This window comes from Brassica napus, chromosome C4 (assembly GCF_020379485.1).
Source record: "Brassica napus cultivar Da-Ae chromosome C4, Da-Ae, whole genome shotgun sequence".
Classification (NCBI taxonomy): domain Eukaryota; kingdom Viridiplantae; phylum Streptophyta; class Magnoliopsida; order Brassicales; family Brassicaceae; genus Brassica; species Brassica napus.
This window is the reverse complement of record NC_063447.1, coordinates 34,827,047-34,847,855: the sequence shown is the minus strand read 5'-3', so window position 1 is coordinate 34,847,855 and position 20,809 is coordinate 34,827,047. Positions and strand designations below refer to the sequence as shown.

The 20,809-nt window shown below is 36.5% G+C and overlaps 1 protein-coding gene across 1 annotated transcript; it reads left to right on the top strand.

Moving 5' to 3' along the window:
• Positions 1-11,889: 11,889 nt before the first annotated feature.
• On the top strand, positions 11,890-15,264 carry BNAC04G25340D (the record flags this gene model as incomplete). The annotated part of the gene is made up of 9 exons (XM_022694995.1): positions 11,890-12,084; positions 12,230-12,293; positions 12,642-12,781; positions 12,931-12,991; positions 13,117-13,178; positions 13,464-14,034; positions 14,482-14,544; positions 14,658-14,940; positions 15,015-15,264. Coding segments are annotated over 5 exons (477 nt in total), but the record flags the coding sequence as incomplete, so codon positions are not given.
• Positions 15,265-20,809: the final 5,545 nt, after the last annotated feature.

Genomic DNA, 20,809 nt, shown 5'->3' with positions numbered 1-20,809 from the left:
CACGTTTGGTTCATATTCTAGTGAGTTGTCAGCTCGTTACAAGAACGCATTGGATGCATTGTTATCTTTGATCCACATTTGCAGCCATTTTGTCTCACCGTCTGCTCTTCCATTATATTCAAGGAAATGTTCAAAACAGTACTGCAGCACTAGGGGTGTTCAATCCGGATATCGGTTCGGTTTCGGTTCGGTTTTTTTCGGTTTTCGGTATTTCGGTTAGTAAAATATAACTACCATTCTAAATCCATATTTACTTCGGTTCGGTTTATATATCGTCGGTTTTCGGTTTATTCGTTTTTATACCAAAAAACATAATTATTTTGTTTGAGATCATATTATATGAATTTTAGAGTCATATTGTCAACACAGTCATTTATTAAAAATATATTACATGTTTAAATAAATGAACAAAAAGTTAAAATGCTTCTACCATCAAATAAAATAATCAAATCTATAACTAAAATCAAAACTTGAAATTTTGAAAATAAAAATATGAAACAAAACAAAAACATGAAAGAAAAGTTTTTCCACTCTTCCATATTTAGTGTTCATTAAAGTTATGTTTTTTCAATTGAAAAATTTCCATTAATTATTGTCCATCAAATTTATAATCTTCATATTAATTTAGTGAAGACTAAAATTAATCAAAAAGATCAAAAAAGACTTAGAAAATAAGATGTCTGAATTGCGATGTATTGTTATTTAGTTATAGTTCAAGTGTTTTACAAATTAAGGTTTTTTTATTACTATAAAATTATGGTAATAGTTATTAACACAAATTTAACTTATGTAACAAATAGGTTTTCATGTATTGTTATAAAATAGATACATATTTACATGTTTCTACTTTTAATCGGTTTTGTTCGGTTTATTCGGTTTAATCGGTTATATACCAAACCATATCCAAATCCTACGGTTTTTATAAAATTATATCCATTCGGTTTATATGGTATATACCAAAACCAAACCATATTGTCTATTTCGGTTCGGTTTGGTTCGGTACGGTTCGGTTTTACCATATTGAATAGCCCTATGCAGCACTGATATAAGTCAGGAAAATTTTGTGGAGTACTTGTTGTGACTGATTAAAAGCCCTAACATATTTGTTTTTGGGTTGGCTGGTCCCCCAAAAGCTTCGGTGGAATTGGATCGTATATGTATTAAACTTTCTTAGGTCTAATATCCGACGTGGAACTTGGATTTTGATTATTTATTCCTTATGGAGATCCTAGAACAGAACATTCTTGTACAGATTTTGTGTTTCTATCATTTTGTTACACAGTTCAAAATTAAACGGCAGGAAAAAGCCTGCAATGAGATTCTAGTTCATACTTACTTCTGCTTTCTTGTTAGCTTTCAAGATTTTTGCAATAGAACAGGTCCCTCACAGATCAATCTTCCATGCTGATTATATTAGCAGTGACATCAATGTCATAACATCAGTAGTCTCAACTCAGCATTCTCTGGTTTCTATGTTTGTTGATGCATAATTAGTTGACATGTTAATAATGCATTTGTGAAAACTGAATAAGGTCATTTCAACGCTTTTTGTTTTCGCCATCTTGTATGCATTCTTTTGTATCTGGGCAATTGATATGATCACCGTGACTGTGGATCTAAGGTTCAGCCAAACTCCATGTGGGCTTCACGTTACGCGACCCGTCTCATCCGTAACCTGCAAAACGAGAAAGCCCAAGTCTCAAGCCCATTGCTATCAGATAAAAAAATAAAACGTTGTGTTTCACTGAGAGAGTGGATAAGGTTATTACAACGGCCAGATTCAAAGGAGAGAAAAAAAAACACGATCGAGAGATCAAATCAAGGGAGAGAAGAGAAGACTTAGCTGAGATCACGAGGTTGAAGTGCGACGGAGTCACGAAAGCGGTACAAGATCAGGTTGGATCATTCCGGCGGTGACTTTCCGGCTTCATAGAGGAAGTGATAAGCTCGCTAAACTCTCTTGTATTACTCTGTTTTGGTGTTGATACGCCATTGTTGTTGAGCTTGTAACCTTGATCAAAGTCTGATAGTGAAGCAGTTGAGGGATTCCAATTCCCTCCCCGGTGAGTAGATCAGCGAACACCGGGTGAACAATCTCTTGTGTCATTTGCTTTACTTTGATCTCGATAGCAAAACCTGAAAACGAAAACAAGAAATCGATTAAATCACAAAGTTGAGCAAGATAATAACCTAAGGAATTGGATCTAAAACTCTACAAGTGGTATAAGAGCACAAGGTTGGGTGCTAAGGCAAGAGTAAGATCAGATCTGATAGAAGGAAAGGAGAGAGATCTCTTATCTGTGATTGCGTCTTGCGATCGTTGTGGTTTGAGATATTCTTGCTTGTGTTGTTGTGGTTGTTGCAGTTTTTGTCTTCGGTGTGAAGTGAATCTCGAGGTCTCTATGGTTCAAGATGGAACAAACTCTAGGAAAATTCGAGATGGATAAGTTCGATGGTAAAGGAGACTTCGGCATGTGGAAGTTCAAGATGATGGGATAGCTTGAGATCCAAGGGCTTCTGGTAGCCATACTGATGACTTCACGGTTTACTCTTCATCAGAAAAACAAGAGGAAGGTGAGAAACCGGTGATTGATCAGAAGAAGTTTGACAAGGATTTAAAGGTGAGAAGCTTACTTGGTACCTGCTTGAGTGATTCTATCTTGCGGAAGGTCATGCATGAGCAGACAACTCTTGGTATGTGAAAATCTTTGGAGAAGTTGTATCAGCTCAAGTCTCTTCCAAACATGATCTATCTGAAGAAGCAGTTTTCCTGTTACAAAATGGAAGAACACAAATCAATTGAAGAAAATGTGGATGTATTTATAAAGCTAGTAGCTGATCTGGAAAGTCTAAAAATTACTGTACCAGACGAGGATAAAGCTATACAGTTGCTCTCTGGTCTTCCTGCTGCGTATGAGCCACAAGTCCACACTCTTCAATACAGAACTGGCAGAGACACTCTCACTATCTCTGAAGTTGTTACCTCAACATATTCAAAAGAAGCAGAGCTTAGACAAAAGGGATTACTAAACCAGAAAAAGATTTCTTCTGAAGGGTTATATGTTGAATCAAGAGGCAGATCATCTAAGCGATCAGATAATGGTAACAACAAGAAGTACAACATATCAAGGAGCCGAAGTGATAGATCAAAGTCCAGAGGAAGATCAAATAAGACAAAGAAAGGAACTTGTTTCTCATGTGGCAAAGAAGATCACTGGAAATGAGACTGTCCTAACAGAGCTCAAAGAACTAATGGTGAACAAGACGTGAACACGACAACTGAAATAAGACAACCACTAGTTCTTACGGCAAGCACACATGATTCAAGAAAAGTGCGGGTTCTAGATTCATGTTGCACTTTTCACATAACACCAGACAAGAGCGTCTTGTTTGATCTACAAGAAGGAGATCGAAGTCAAGTTCTAATGGCAAACAACACGCAATGCAAAGTAAAAGGCATTGGTAAAATCAGAATCATTAATGAAGACGGTACATAAGTGATTCTCAAGGATGTTCGTTATATGCTAGAAATGAGTAAAAACTTAATTTCCTATGGAATGTTAGAGAAATCAGGATGTAACTATTAAGGTGGAGATTTCACTATAACATTCTATAAAGATGGACAGAAGGTGATCACATGCAAATATGAGAATGGATTGTACTATCAACAAGGAACCGTGTCTCGAGGTGAAGCAAATGTCAGTGAATCTACTGATGTGAAGACTAAAGTTTGGCATTCTCGATTGGGTCACATCAGTCCTAAGAACATGGAGTTGCTTGTAAAAGAAGGGTTTATACCAAAGATTGAAGTGGGGAAACTAGAGTTTTGTGAAAGTTGCGTTCTTGGAAAATCACACAAGCAAAGTTTTCCTACGGCTAAGCATACTACTAAAGGCATCCTAGAGTATGTACATTCAGATCTTTGGGGTTCTCCGTCAACTCCGAGAACTCTTGGAGGTTGCAAGTATTTCATAAGTTTCATTGATGATTTCTCTAAAAAGGTGTGGGTTTATTTTCTATAAACTAAGGATGAAGCATTCTCTAAGTTCAAAGAGTGGAAAGAAGCAGTTGAAAGCCACACAGAGAAAAGAATCAAGTGTCTATGTACTGACAATGGTTTGGAATATTGCAACAATCAGTTTGATGAGTTGTGCAGGACAATTGGGATTAAAAGACATCACACTTGTACTTACACTCCTCAACATAATGGGGTTTCAGAATGTATGAACCGCACCATTATGGATAAAGTGAGAAGTATGCTTGCGGAAACTGGTTTGGGACAAGAGTTTTGGGCAGAAGCTACTTCTACAGCAGTGTATCTGATAAACAGGACTCCAAATCCAACCTTAGACTTCAAACTACCAGAGGAAGTTTGGTCAGGAACATGTCTGATTTATCACACTTGAGAAGGTTCGGTTGCACAGCTTACGTTCATGTCACTCAAGAGAAAACTAAACCTAGAACCGTGAAAGGAGTTTTCGTAGGTTATCCATTTGGAGTTAAAGGTTACAGAGTGTGGATTCCAGAAGAACTTAAGTGTACCACAAGCAGGAATGTTGTGTTCAGGGAAGATGAACTTTACAAAGATGCGCAAGCAAATAAATCTACAGATGGTAAGGATGAATCAGTTGAAACAAACAAGCTAGCTAAAAATTCTAAGAAGAAAGTTTCATTCAGTCCCAGTCTGATACGAGGACCTAGTGGTCCTAACTATGAACATGGAGAAACATTTGATCCTGGAAATACAAGTGTATCTCAACAAGAATCAGATTATTCGGGAAGTTCAAGTGAATCAGAAAGTGATGATGAGACAGAGGATTTGACATTTGTTGAAGACACTGAATCTGCGAGTTCTGTTGATAACTATATGCTTGCTAGAGATCGGGTTCGAAGACAGAATGTGGGGCCACCGTCGAGATATGAGTATGCAAACTTAGTTGATTATGCTTTAGAAGTGGCAGACGACATTGAGAGGGAATAACCAAAATCTTTCGAGGAAGCTGAGTAAAGATTGGAAGCACTGGAATAATGCAGCTAATGAAGAGATGGATTCTCTGAAAAGAAATCACACTTGGGATTTAATTGAAATGCCAAAAGGTCAAAAGACCGTGGGCTGCAAGTGTATTTTCAAGTATAAGCCTGGTATTCCTGGTGTTGAACCTTGTTGACATAAGGGCATGCTAGTTGCAAAGGGATTCTCATAGAAGGAAGGAATTGACTACAATGAAATCTTTTCACCAGTAGTCAAGCACGTCTCAATAAGACTGATGCTCTCAATTGTGGTGAATATAGATTATGAATTGGAACACTTGGATGTCAAGACCGCGTTTCTACATGGAAACCTAGATGAGAAGATTATAATGGATCAACCTGAAGGTTATGTGAAACCAGGCGATGAGAACAAGGTGTATCTTCTAAGAAAATCTCTAATGGTCTAAAGCAATCTCCGAGACAATGGAATCTACGTTTTGACACATTTATGAAGAAGGAAAAGTTTCTACAGAGTGACTACGATTCATGTGTCTATATGAGAAACGTGGATACTCCTAAGGCTATCTATCTACTGTTGTATGTTGATGATATGCTAATAGCTTCAGGAGACAAGACAGAGGTTGAGATTATGAAAGACAGTCTGAGCAGAGAATTTGAAATGAAAGATTCGGGAAGAGCTTCCAGAATTCTTGGAATGGACATTGTCCGAGACAGAAAGAAAGGAACACTAGTGCTATCTCAGGAAGCCTACATTGAGAAAGTACTAAAGAGTTTTGGAATGGAAGATTCTAAACCAGTTACAACTCCATTGGCGACTCAATTAAAGTTGAAGAGTCTAACCAAGGCAGAGGCATTAGAACAAGCTGCGAAGATGGAAGGAGTTCCTTACGCGAGTGCTGTGGGGAGCCTAATGTATGCCATGATAGGCTCCCGACCGGACTTAGCTCATGCAGTGGGAGTTATGAGCAGATTCATGTCCAAACCAGGAATGGATCACTGGCAGACAGTTAAGTGGATTCTTAAATACTTGAGGGGTGAATCTAAAACCAGTTTAACGTTTGTTAAGAGTTCAGTGTGTTCAATTGAAGGGTTTTCAGATTCAGATTATTCAGCTGATTTGGACTGACGAAGATCAGTTACTGGTTATGTGTTTAAAGTTTGGGGTAATACAATTTCGCAGAGATCAAATTTACAGTCAGTTGTAGCTCTATCGACTACTGAGGCAGAGTATATGGCACTCTCCATAGCAACCAAAGAGGCAGTTTGGTTAAAAGCTATATGTGAAGAACTAGGTCTACAGACATGTAGTGTTAAGATGCATTGTGATTCACAGAGTGCCCTAGCTCTAGCAAAGAACATAGTATTTCACGAAAAGACTAAACATGTTGCTAACAAATATCACTTCATCCGTGATATTGTTGCTTAGGGTGACATTTTTCTACACAAGATTCACACAAGCAAGAATCCAACTGAAAGTGTTACCTGGTCCGAAGATCAGGCTGTGTTCTGAGCTGGTGAACCTGTTCTGAAGAAGAAGTGGCTTCGGGTAACGATGTGTCTCCGTTGTTGGTTACCTCGCAAAACAAAAGAGACAGTGAGGTTAGATAACATTAACATATCATCAGACGTTATCGAATCTTGTCTCAAACTAACTTGAGAAACAAAGAAGAATTCGTTACCCGAGTATTGGAAGCGAGGTAAAGTTTCTCTGGAGGAGTTCAGTTTCAGGTGGAGTCTCTTCGGGTTTCCTGAAACAGAGTAAAGATTAGAGTCAGAAAGGGTTTCTATAGTCAACATCAGTTCATCAGAAAGGTTTCAGTGATTCATCGGAAAAGAGAAAAGTCAGAAAAGACTTATCTAGGTTCAATGATGAGGAAAGGTCGAAGCTTTTGATGTCAGATGGTTGATTCTGAAGAAATCTGACTCAGATCGGGTTCTTGCCGAATCGGTCGAGGTTCGTCGGTTCAGCTTCCCGATCATGCAGAGTGTTCTGATCAGAAGTTGGGTTGAGTTCCTCGAGGATCTGCAGAGAAAAGACAGAGAAAGGTTAGTCGGAGAAAGATCCGATGTGAAGTTATTTTGAAGAAAAGTAACTGAAGAAAGGAGAAGAGATACAGAGAGTACCTTGTTGTTACATGGGCTCTCAGGTGTTGAAGGAGCATCGTAGACGCTCCAGAAGTCGTCATAGAAGGACGCAAAACGGTGAAGGTGAGAAATCGCCTTCGAGAAAAGGGAATGAGACACATGGGCTAGGGTTTCGTAGAGAGAGAGAGACAACACTTTGGTGTTCTGTCTGAAAAGTGGAGATTGTGGATCTAAGGTTCAGTCAAACTCCATGTGGGCTTCGCGTTACGCGACCCGTCTCATCCTTAACCTGCAAAAGTAGGAAGCCCAAGTCTCAAGTCCATTGCTATCAAATAAAAAATGAAACGTTGCGTTTCACCTCTCAGTAAGTGGATAAGGTTGTTACAACGGCCAGATTCAAAGGAGAAAAAAAAAAGACGATCGAGAGATCAGATCAAGGGAGAGAGGAGATGACTTAGCTGAGATCACGAGGTTGAAGTGCGACGGAGTCACGAAAGCGGTACACGATCAGGTTGGATCATTCCGGCGGTGACTTTCCGGCTTCATAGAGGAAGCCATAAGCTTGCTAAACTCTCTTGTATTACTCTGTTTTGGTGTTGATACGCCATTGTTGTTGAGCTTGTAACCTTGATCAAAGTCTGATAGTGAAGCAGTTGAGGGATTCCGATTCCCTCCCCGGTGAGTAGATCAGCGAACACCGGGTGAACAATCTCTTGTGTCATTTGCTTTACTTTGATCTCGATAGCAAAACCTGAAAACGAAAACAAGAAATCGATTAAATCACAAAGTTGAGCAAGATAATAACCTAAGGAATTGGATCTAAAACTCTATAGTGACCTTCTCTAGTTGATTTCTCCCTTCAAGCTTTTAACTGACATGTAAGGAGTTTACCATGGGATGCTTATACTCAATGCTTACTCATGTCCCATTTGCTTGATTAAACACAAACTTAAACAATGTCTTCTGGCCTTATAATTCTGGCCTTAAACCTCACTTCGGCTCTTATTATTCACGAATTGGTTTGGTGTTACCTCATGTACATTCAGAGTATTGATGCCTTCTGTTAAATGTGATATAACGTGTTCTGTTTCATACATGTCTTTTTTTGTTATATCCAGTGATTTAGATTATTGCGAAATTAACACTGTACAGTTCTAGTTAATAGCCCATAGCATCCGATGCTTATGTAACGTGGAAGTAAAAGATCAGATATTTTACAGCAAACACTGCTCAAATGTAATGTCAACCAGTAACAAGTGATTCTTATTGGTATATTGGTCCAAGTTTCGAACTATAGGAGCAGAGGGAATATTTGTTTTAGCTTATATATCTTCTCTATATACCTTATCTGTGGCTATGCTTCTCTCTCCAGCATTCTCTATGTCAATATACAGATGTGGTGTCCTTTTCATGAACAATAATTCATCTTGTTATTTTCTTTTGTATCTAGTTAGCAGTTTTATAATTACTGTAAATGTTAATAACTCACACCATATCAACTGTTTTTTTTTTCCTTTTCTGCTTCTTCTTCTACTAAGTCGTCCTAAATCTACAGATTGTAGTATTTTAAAAATGTGGTATTTTTGAGTAAATGCTCTTATATATGGTATCCTTTTGTTTTCGAATTGTGTTGATTCCACAACACGCAAGTAGCAAAGACAACAAAGAGAGTCAGCCCTCTGTTATTGATGAATCTTACATCACTATAGCGAATCTAACTTGACCTTACTGATCTTCTGGTCCTTTATATACTTATATTCTCCAGCACATTAAAAATTTACTTTCTTCTTTTGAGTTTCATTATATTACATCAATTACCAGTAGATTGGTATAAATGTTGACCCGCTAGTTCTTTCCAAACCTCCATCTAAACGTTTTGTATGTTCTATGTCTTTCATTGAAATTTTTTTATTTTCTATGTTAAAACGTCCTTTGTTGCTTTTTGTGTGTTTGTTGTAAACTAAAAGCGTAAAAAGTTATTTTATTTCAATCAAAGATACTGATTTGTTTTTATATTTCAGTCTTTTAAGTAGCAATGATTTCCAGCTGATACATTCTAAAAGTTATACTGAAAAACGAGACATGCAATTGGTCTTCGAACGAGATAAATTCGAACGAGATAAAGTACTGCTTTAATGTAGTGGATAGGTAAGATCATGATTATTGGAAAGGTTTTAGGGTGGAGTTTTTAGTGGAATATAAGAATCTGTCTCTTAACTTTTAAGTAAAAAAACTAAGAGTCGGCTCTTAAATAAGAGTTTTAAGAGACGGTTCTTAGGTTTTTTAATTATTAGTTAAGAGTAAGGTTCTTATTGCGCTAAGAACTCCACCTTAAGAATCCTCCAATAATCGTGTTCTAAGGGCACATGCAGCGGTCGAAGGTGAGTGGGATTTCTCAGAAAATAATAAAATATTAGTAATTAATAATATAATTATAATTTTTTTTTAACCTTTACACCACTAAAACATTGCCATGTGTTAGAAATTTTATCATCATTAGTTCGTGGGTACCTTGGAGACCAATCGATTCTCACTAAATATGTGCCTTTCTCTTACATTTTTATTTTTTTATATTAACTTTATGGGAAGATACCTTTTGAGGTACTCCCACTGCTGATGCCCTAACACTTACGAAAACTGTTTCAGTATCGACTATCGAGACAACAGCAAAATAACAATACATATATAGATAACAGATTTGATCAAAAATAATAATATAGATAACAGATAAATTATGAAATATTTTAAATATTTACAGTCACATTTATTTATTTATTTGAGAATTTCGTATGATCAGGACAGTTTTGTTTTTGAATGATTTTTTAGTTCTAATATCAGAATTTATTAGTTCATTTGGAACAGACGACAATGTTCTAGAACGAAAAGTTATTTTGCAAATACTTTGGAAAGCATTTTGCATATTATCTGCCTCGAAAATATTCATTGACTTTAATGTGGGCACGACATCATGTCACTCACGGAAATAATTTTGGAGGATTCCTACATCAATTGATGCGATTACCACTTCTAGTAGCGTATGTACCGCGTAACCTTTCCAAGAGTATTCTCCATATAAGAAAAACAAATACTACAAGACTACTCCAGCTTTACAAAAACACCTTAAAAACTCGAAATATCTATGCCTAAAATAATAAATATGCTGAAAGTTTGAGCCAATTTCAATCAAACGATTTGTTGTTATGATCGATCGGTATCACCCTCATAAGACGATTAAAGTAAGAAATAAAACTTATAGTGAGTGAGTGGTTCACTCTCAGCATAACTTTTTCGTCCATTTATCACCGTTGTGGACTAAATCCAATCTTATAAGTTAATTGTTCTCTCTTTTTCAATCTCTCGCTCTACAATAAAATAGCGGAAGACAGAATAAAGATAGCAAACCAAAACGAACATATATAAACCTAAATCTGAATAATTTTTAAAACATGCTTAACTGGAAATTTTCTACCGGAACACACCGGATTCGAGAGACTAAACTCCATAATATGTTTTCAGCCTATTTATCCCACCGACATTTTTTAGATAAAATATTTGTTCGGGCAAAGAGACTTTTGCTGACATCGTCTAAGATTTTGGAAGAAATATTAGTTCACCAGAAATCTAGAATATCAGTCTTTGAGTATTTGGATACTATGGAAAAATAGAAACACTCTTATGTTTCAGAAACGTCAATTACACTGGAAGACCTCTTTAAAGTTGGCACGACAGGACAATGAAGAATGGAAAGCGGCAAAAAATATGTTGCTAAGAATCATGTAGCAACACCAACCCAAGACAGAAGAAGAAGCCATAATTAACTGACAAGACCTCTACATGGATGGAAAAAATTCAACTATGACAGATCATTTATGTACAAAGACCGTAAGGGTAAAGTTGGATGGATTAAAAGAAATGACGATGGAGTGTTAATTTCAAGGAGCAGGGCAAGCAAACAATTCATACAACGAATTCTGCTCTTGAGTGTGAGATTCAAGCCTTACTATTATCAATGCAAAACACTTGGTCATAAGGATATAGAAGAGTGATTTTCGAATGTAATTGCAAAGTCATGGTGGATCTCATCACAAAGAAATCAATCAGTTTTGGAATGTACAACATAAGAGATGTTTGGCACTGGAGCAAAAAGTTGGAAGATGTACAGTTGTGCTGGGTACCAAGAGAATGCAACATTCATGCAGATACACTCGCAAAACAAGTTACAGTGAATGACCCATCATTTCAATTTCATAAATATGTACCGAGTGTAGTAATACATTCTCTCCATTGTGACTATATTAGTTCATCAATATAATATTATAATGAAAAAAAAATTGAATGCACATTCTGAAAAACAAAATTACTGAGCCGTTCTTGCAATATAATACTTTGACAAAAGCCCTCTAACTAAGTATTTTGATCGAATCTCTCTAACTCTATGTAACACCAAAATTATAAATATTTTCTGTTATTTTTAATATTTTTATTCATCCTAATTTTATATTTTTGAAAACATATTTATTCATTCTCACATGACATATCTAACACCTATAAATAAAGAGAAAATGTCAGATTTAAAATAGGCGACAAATGATCTAAAAGCCAGATCACATGTAGACATGTGTAGTCAAAGTTTTCAACTATATATATGCATAGGCGACAATTAATAAGAGCATCAGAAAACAACTGCAAATCTTCACGTGTTCTCTTTTGCTCATCACATGTTCTCTTCTTTCTTCGCATTTCTCTGAAAATCTAATCCTTTCTCTTTTTGGCATCCCTAGGCTCTTTTCGTGATTCATCTTCCAATAATAAAACCCTTTACTTACATACATACATATCCACCTACTCAACTTTGGCATGGACAAGAAGAAGGTTGTTGCAGCTTTATCGTCATCGTCATCGTCATCTTCTTCTTCTTTCGATCATATATTTGGTCCAAGAGTCTCTTCTTCATCTTCTTCAGCAACCACTGGATTGTTCACAACCATCTTCCCACGACCCTCTGCGGTACTTAATTTCTATATTTTTACATCTGATTGCATACATGAATCATTCTAATACATATGCATGTTACATTTGTTTATGGGCTCTAAATTCATATACAAACTTAAGCTGATCTACTCTCCAATTCTTTCTTCTTGTGAACTAAAAGGGGATGTTGGGGAGGCAAACGGACTTTGCAAGTCAAGGTGGACATGTGAAGTATCAATCTGCAAGTAACTAATCTTTCATGGGCTCTTTTGTTTTGTTTTGTTAAAGATGTAGTAGAAGTAGGCTATGTTCCGTTTAGCTTCAGAAACTTTGACAACCAGGTTGTGGTTTCTATTTCAAGTTGGTTACTATAAACGTTCAAACTGTTAAGAAAATCTATTTTTCACGTAGTTAAACGATCAGTTTATATTTTGTGGCCTTGAATCCTCTGGGTTTTAAAAAATTATAGATCATGAGTTAGAGTACTTTATGTATTGTTTATTAGATATTTTAATAATTCTATTAATTGTCTATATTTAGTTTTTTTCTTCTCATATTGAAAACTTATTTACGTTTGTGATAATAATATGTAGATGAACGAGGAAAAAGCAACATAAAGGAGAAAAACAGTTACCATAATGAGGAAACAGAACCACCATGCAACTTGAGCTCTTCAATTTACTATGGAGGCCAAGAGAAATACTCCTCTACAACGAATACTAATAAAGATACTGTAAGTCGTAGTCGCTATCATACACATAACACCTACGTGAGTAACGTTAAAAAACTTAAATTATATTATTTACATGTATGTGTAGTCCCTATATGTATAATTGATTTCAAGATTATTCTGCTTTTCATCTTTATCTTTAACTTATGCAGTACAAGAAAGATGCACAGGAAGGCGATTCCAAAAGCGCATCAAGAGGAAACTGGTGGGAAGGTATCGTTGTTTTTCTTCTATCCAAAGTTAAAGATTTATTTAATTGACAAGGGTTCGTTTTACATTCTTTTGCAAAACTTACTAGTTCTATATATAATAAAAATTATTATATTTGGTGCATGCAGGGTCGCTTTATTACTAACATGCACTGCATGTCACGCAATCTTGATTTTGAGCAACTGCTAAGGTACTTATATATATTAAATGAAATAGAAGCTCCATAAGTATTACGTACGATCTCATGCTTTTTCGTAATTTCTTCACCTAAAGATGAAAATCTAAATATAGTGGATACACATATTAGCTTATCAAATTACCTGAAGTTACCTTTTGTTGGTGTAGCGTTCAGATTTTCTTTTAGGTCACACAAATGATAATGTCCAGTCCGATAAATAAGAAATTGTGTAAAATTTACTTTCATTTGTTAAGTTTATACAGATATCTCTGATCCAGTTTTGTAACGATTTTGCAGGGAATAAGAGACATATAAATGCCCTTACTAAATTAAAGAGTGTAGTATATTGCATAAACAAAGTATGACTTGTTCTTGAGATGTTGATTTGTTGTTTACGTAAAACGCAACGCTAATTAAAGACAAGCCTCTTTCTGATGATTTTAAAGTTTGTCTAATATTGTCTATGTGAAATGATGCTTTATGAATACTTGTAATCGTACTTTGTATTTTACATAATAATAAAGCACATTTGTTACTGGTATCAAAAAGAATAAGCTCATTAGAGCAATTTTGACGGTGCAAATCTTAGAGCATGATTATTAGAGCAGCTGCAACGGGAGATCGTTGATGGTCCTTAGCGCATAATCATATGCTTTTGGGATTATAATAATATTATTTGAGCTAAATAAGCTAAGGATTAATCCTTACATACGGATTTAAAGGTGTTGATCCTTAGAAACGTGGCAGCGGGTGATTCGTTGGTCGGCTTTCGTCTTTCGTATACCAAAAAAAAAAATCATTTTCGACCGAAGCGGAGAAAAAAAAAAGCTCTCGAGGAAAGGCGAATTGGAATCGTCCCGCTACGAAGGTAAAATCGAACCCTTCTCTTGCCGATTTAGGGATTTAGATTAGGTTCGATGTTGTTTTCCTGTCAATTTAGTGTTCGGTTTTGTGTTTTCAATCGATTTGTTGTCATTTACGTTTGAAATTAGGTTTTCGAAAAACTAGGTTTTCAATCGATTTGGGGTTTAGGTCGTTTGTAGTTAGGGTTTGAAAAGCATTTTGGTTTCAAACGATTTGGGGTTTAGGTCGTTTGTAGTTAGAGTTTTGTGTTTTCTGCTCAAGTGTTTTCGTTTGTTCTTAACTCGATCCCTCTGATTTGATAATCTTTGGTGATGATTTGTTGTCCTTTGTTCTTACTCGGGTTTTTAATTGATTTGATAATCTTCTCGTTTGTTCTTTTATCCCTTTACTCTGATTTAGTTTGCTTGGAAACTCATTGTTGATATTGTTTACATTCGTTTCTTGTTTGCAGATGACGAATCCACATGAACCTCATTTCTTAAAGCCTCTGCTTCCTGGTTTCCACAGTGGCATCGTAAGAACCTCACTCTCTCTATTTGTTTACATTCGTTTATTGATTAGATGTATTTCTTGTTTGATTAACTTTGCCTTTTCTTGCAAACAATACCACTTGGCTTCTTCTCAAAGCACATAGAAAGGAAGACGAACCAGAAAACATGGAAACTAAGATCGGACGCTTCAGATAAAATTTGGGAAGTGATACAAGAAGGCATGAGACTCACCGGAGGTTGGAAAGATTTCGCCACAGCACATGACCTTCGAATCGGTGACATTGTCATCTTCAAACACGAAGGAGACATCGTGTTTCATGTCACTCCTTTTGGTCCTAGCTGTTGTGAGATTCAGTATACAGATCCTGACATCAACAAGGAAGAAGCCGACGCGGGTGATGCTGATGACAATGAGATTAGTAAGTTTCAATCAAACTTGTTTCCTCTTTTACTACATTGCTTCTGCTTTAACTTGTTTTGTCTTGTTCTGCAGCTCACATTGCTTCTAGCTCACGGATGATTTAGGAGTGATTGTGACCGGAAATAGATATCTCTTTTGCTGTGTTTCCTCTCTATCAAACTTGTTTCCTCTCTTGCTAGTTATCTCTTTCGGTTTGTTTCGTCTCTATCAGAACTTGTTTCCTTTTCTTTCCTTTTGGTACTACTGTAAAATCTTGTTGCTACAACTCGAAGTTGCCACAAGTGTAATCTTGTTTCTTATCTTATATGCTTCTCTTATGTTATTTTCGGCTAAGGCTAGTGTGTTAAACTTGAATTTGGCTTGAATTTGGCTTGTAAACATTTTTAAACTTGTATCAAACGTAGATATTTTAAAACTTCTATCACACTTATAGAAACCATATTAAATGAAACTTATAGTTTTAAGAAGATAAACTTATACATAAGATAAGAAAAACTAATAGAAATTCTTTAGCTTATAACTTATAATTTTTTTAAAAAAAAATTGACATTGTAAAACTTATAGTTTTTAAACTTATACATTTTTAAACTTCTCTTTTTTTGTATCTTTATTTTTAATCATGCAATTAATAAAATTTCAATTTCAATTTAAAAAGAAAAAAATTATTCCTAAGGACTCCATCTTCGGTAACACCATTGGACGAGCAATTTTGATTCGAATCCTTAACTATTCAAACAACAACCAAAAAGAAAAAAAATTATTAAAAAAATGCTAAGGATTCATGGGTTGGTCTCACCATTGCACATGCTCTTAGAACACTACAAGAAAACGTGCCCATAATAACGAACAGTTACGACGAAAATATTTCGTCGTAAATTTACATGGTGTTTACAACGCAATTACGAGGAATCCAACTTTCGTCGTAAATGCCATGTAAATTTACGACGAATAGATTTCGTCGTAAACTCCATGTAAGTTTACGACGAATGTACGTGGAATGAGAAATACGTTGTAATCATTACATCGACATTACAACGAAACATGTTACCGTTATATTTAGGTGAAAATGTGTATTCAATGTGCTTTAACTTACCTAATTTCGTCGTAAAGTCTTTGTAAATAATATGTTAAAACCATGTAAAATCCATGTAAAATATTCTTTGTAAAATCGTTGTTATATTTCAACTACCCAACTCGAAAATTTCTCTATATATATGTCATTTCCCACAACTCTCTTCCTCACAACACACAAACGGGAGAAAAAAAATCCGAAAAAAAATCAGAAAACAAAAGATTTCAAAAAAAAATCTAAGAAAAAAATGGCCGGTGGCGGTAGTATTTACGAGTTACGGAGTTGGATGTATTTGCACAAAGATTTCGACGGGAGGGTGACGAACGCATTTCTGAGCGGGCTAGAGACATTCATGCACCAGGCGGGCTGTACACCGATCACACAGGAAAGCGGTAAGATGTTCTGCCCCTGTCGGAAATGCAAGAATTCAAAATTTGCACGTAGTGAAACTGTATGGAAGCATTTAGTAAACAGAGGATTTACACCACAGTACTACATTTGGTATCAACATGGAGAGGGTTATGGGGGAAATGAAGCTAGTAGTAGTAATAATAATTTTGAGGATGGTCATCATAGTGAAGAACCGAATCATTTGCATAATGAATATAATTATCATCAAGATCATGAGCAGATGGTAGATCATGATAGGGTTCAAGATATGATTAGTGATGCATTTTTAGAAACAACTACAACAATAGCTGATGGAACTGGAAATGTAGAAGAACCTAATTTGGATGCAAAAAGGTTTTATGAAATGCTAGATGCTGCAAATCAACCAATCTACACTGGTTGTAGAGAAGGTCTCTCTAAATTGTCTCTAGCAGCTAGGATGATGAATATTAAAACGGATCATAATTTACCTGAGAATTGCATGGATGCATGGGCGGAGTTGTTTAAAGAGTATTTGCCAGAAGACAACGTGTCTGCTGAATCTTATTATGAGATTCAGAAATTGGTTTATAGTCTTGGGTTGCCTTCGGAGATGATTGATGTTTGCATCGACAACTGCATGATCTACTGGAAAGAAGATGACAAGTTAGAAGAGTGTCGATTCTGCAAAAAACCACGATTCAAACCGCAAGGCCGTGGGAGGAATAGGGTACCGTACCAAAGGATGTGGTACCTACCAATTACAGACAGATTGAAAAGATTATATCAATCTGAGAGGACTGCTGCATCGATGAGGTGGCATGCGGAACATGTCCAGAGAGATGGTGAGGTTGCACATCCATCAGACGCAAGAGCGTGGAAACATTTCAACAAGGTACACGCAGATTTTGCTACAAATATTCGGAATGTCTATCTTGGGTTATGCACCGATGGATTTAGTCCATTTGGAATGTCTGGTAGACAATATTCTTTGTGGCCAGTCATTCTTACGCCGTACAATTTACCGCCGGATATGTGCATGGAACAAGAATTTCTATTTTTGACCATATTAATCCCTGGGCCGAAGCATCCAAAACGGTCTCTTGATGTTTTTCTTCAACCGTTGATAGAAGAGCTAAAGCAATTGTGGTCAGAAGGGGTGAGGACGTACGATTGTTCCTTGAAAAACAATTTTACGATGCGAGCAGTTCTGCTGTGGACGATAAGTGATTTCCCTGCTTATGGGATGTTGTCTGGCTGGACAACACATGGAAGATTATCTTGTCCATATTGTCTTGGATCGACGGATGCTTTTCAACTGAAGAATGGTAGGAAGAGTTGTTGGTTTGACTGTCATCGTCGCTTTCTTCCACTTGCCCATCCGTACAGAAGAAATAAGACATTGTTTCGGCACAAAAAAATTGTCAGAGACGGTCCTCCTCCATATCTCACCGGCCAGCAGATCGAAGCAGACATTGATTATTACGGAGCTCAGGAAACAGTTAAAGTTGGAGGAAATTGGCATGTTCCTGGAAATATGCCTGATGGGTATGGTGTGTCTCACAATTGGCATAAGAAGAGTATATTTTGGGAGCTACCCTATTGGAAGGATCTTCTCTTACGCCACAATCTGGATGTCATGCATATTGAGAAGAACTTTTTTGAGAACATCATGAATACATTACTTAACGTCCCTGGGAAGACAAAAGATAACAAAAAGTCAAGGATGGACTTACCTGATATTTGCTCAAGAAGTGAGTTACATATCAAGAGCAATGGAAACGTTCCTGTTCCCATCTTCCGGTTGTCATCAGAAGCCAAAACAACCTTGTTTGACTGGGTTGCATCAGAAGTTAAGTTTCCTGATGGTTATGTTTCAAATCTGTCAAGATGTGTTGAACGAGGTCAAAAGTTCTCCGGAATGAAGAGTCATGATTGTCATGTGTTTATGCAACGACTACTTCCATTTGCTTTTGCCGAGCTCCTTCCAGCAAATGTCCATGAAGCACTTGCAGGTAATTATAAAACGTTAATATATATACATATGTTATGAAATGTTATTAATTTGATTACTTTTGCAATATACAGCCATCGGCGCTTTTTTCAGAGATCTCAGCACACGTACGTTCAAGGAAGAAGTCATCGAACAACTTCATCATAACATTCCGATCATATTGTGCAACCTGGAGAAGATATTTCCTCCTTCATTTTTTGACGTCATGGAGCATCTAGTTGTCCACCTACCGTATGAAGCATTGCTTCGTGGACCTGTTCACAACGGATGGATGTATCCGTATGAGCGACAGATGAAACATTTGAAGGGGAAAGCAAGAAATCTTGCAAAGGTGGAAGGTTCAATAGTTGCGGGAAGTTTGACAGCCGAAACATCTAACTTCACATCATACTACTTTGCTCCAACTGTTCGTACGAGGAAAAGAGTTCCTAGAAGATATGATGATGGTGGAGTACCGACATCATATCCAATTGATGGTGTTCCTGACATTTTCTGCGAAATTGCACGGTTTGGTGGTAAAACGAAAGAAGTATGGTGGTCATGTGAAGAGGATAAACATAGTGCCCACACTTATATTCTGCTCAACTGCGAGGATGCAGTGACCCGTTACTTTGAAAGGTAAATATTTTTGTGAATGTTAATTATATGAATTGCAGTTAATTATGTATGACTTGATTATTTGTTTAATTTGCAGCATGTTTGTATCTCAAGTTGAAGAAGCAATACCAGGAATATCTGCAACTGATGTGGACACACGTAAAGATAAGCACTTTGTCAAGTGGTTAAAATCACAGGTACGTAATATATCTCATACATTGATTAATTAAGTAAGTGTTTTGATACTTCAATATTAATTAAGAATAACTGCTTTTTGCAGGTTGATTATGACGATCCTTATTATCCCGTATGGTTTCACGAATTGGTTCAAGGTCCAGTTGCAAAGGTCACCACATCACCTATGTATTTCACACGAGGATTTACCTTTCACACATACGAGTATGGGAGACATCGGGCAACGAGTAACTACGGAATATGTGTGAAAGGTGAAACAGACTTTTACGGGATCTTGCAGGAGATTATTGAAGTGGAATTTTCGGGGTTATTGAAGCTAAAATGCGTCCTCTTCAAATGTGAATGGTTCGATCCTGTTGTGAACCGAGGGATTCGGTATAACAAATTTGGTGTTGTGGATGTCAATTTTGGGAGAAGATACAACAAATTTGAGCCTTTCATTTTAGCTTCACAAGCCGAGCAAGTTAGCTTCCTTCCTTATCCTCGGCTTCGAACTTCCGGGATAAACTGGTTAGCTGCTATCAAAATTACACCTCGTGGACGCATTGTCGCTGGAGAAGAACCGCCCTTGCAAGAAGAAGACGCTATCAATGAAGTTGAGGTACCAGAACAACCAACTGATGAAATCCTTTTGATCGACCCGCAAAACTTTCAATATGAAGATATTCCCGAAGATGCGACAGATGAAGCACGTGAAGACGAGTTCGAGAGAAGCGACGATGATGATTGTAATGATAGTGATGAGAACGAAAACGATTTAGAGTGATGTAATATTGATGAGAACGAAAACGATTTAGAGTGATGTAATATATGTCTCTGATGTTGTATTTCTCTATTGTAACGTATGTTTAAAGAAATATTGTTTTTTTATCATCCTAATGTATGTGTAACAAATGTTGTTTTATATAATATGTATTTGTGTTAGTTTTAAAAAAATTATTTGGAGTTTTAGGGTTTTAGAGTTTAAGTTAGAGAAAGAGCACAAAGTAGTAGAGAAGAGATATGATGTTAGATGATATGTGACTTTGGGGTTTAGGGATTTCATTCTCGGTGTTTAGGGTTAAGCGTTGTAAAATCGTCGTAAATGGTTATCTAGTCCACGTAATTTCGTCGTAAATGGAAAAACGCGGGCCTGGTAACTTCGTCGTAAACGTGGGCCTGGTAAATTCGTCGTAAACCGATGTTTCGACGTAATTTCGTCGTAAATCAAAAAACGCGGGTCTGGTAACTTCGTCGTAAATGAAAAAACGCGGGCCTGGTAACTTCGTCGTAATATTACGTCGCGTTTACGACGAAACCTTTTCTATATATTGGGACGCCGAGACGAGGCTGCGTCGTTCATTCCTCCCAAACTCCTCTCCTCTCCCTCTAAGGTACATTCTCTTTCCTCCTTTTTTTTTTAAGTTAGTTTAGGTTATTAATTAGTTAGGTAATTAGTTTAGGTGATTATTTAGATAATTAGTTTAGGTGATTAGTTAGATGACGGAATACTATAGTTTAGGTGATTAGTTAGGTAACGGAATAATTTTTTAATTATGTCATCATAATTGATTAAATTTATTTAAATTTTTTTTAGATGGCTCCTAGAAGGAAACCAGCAGCACCTACTTATGCCCAGTT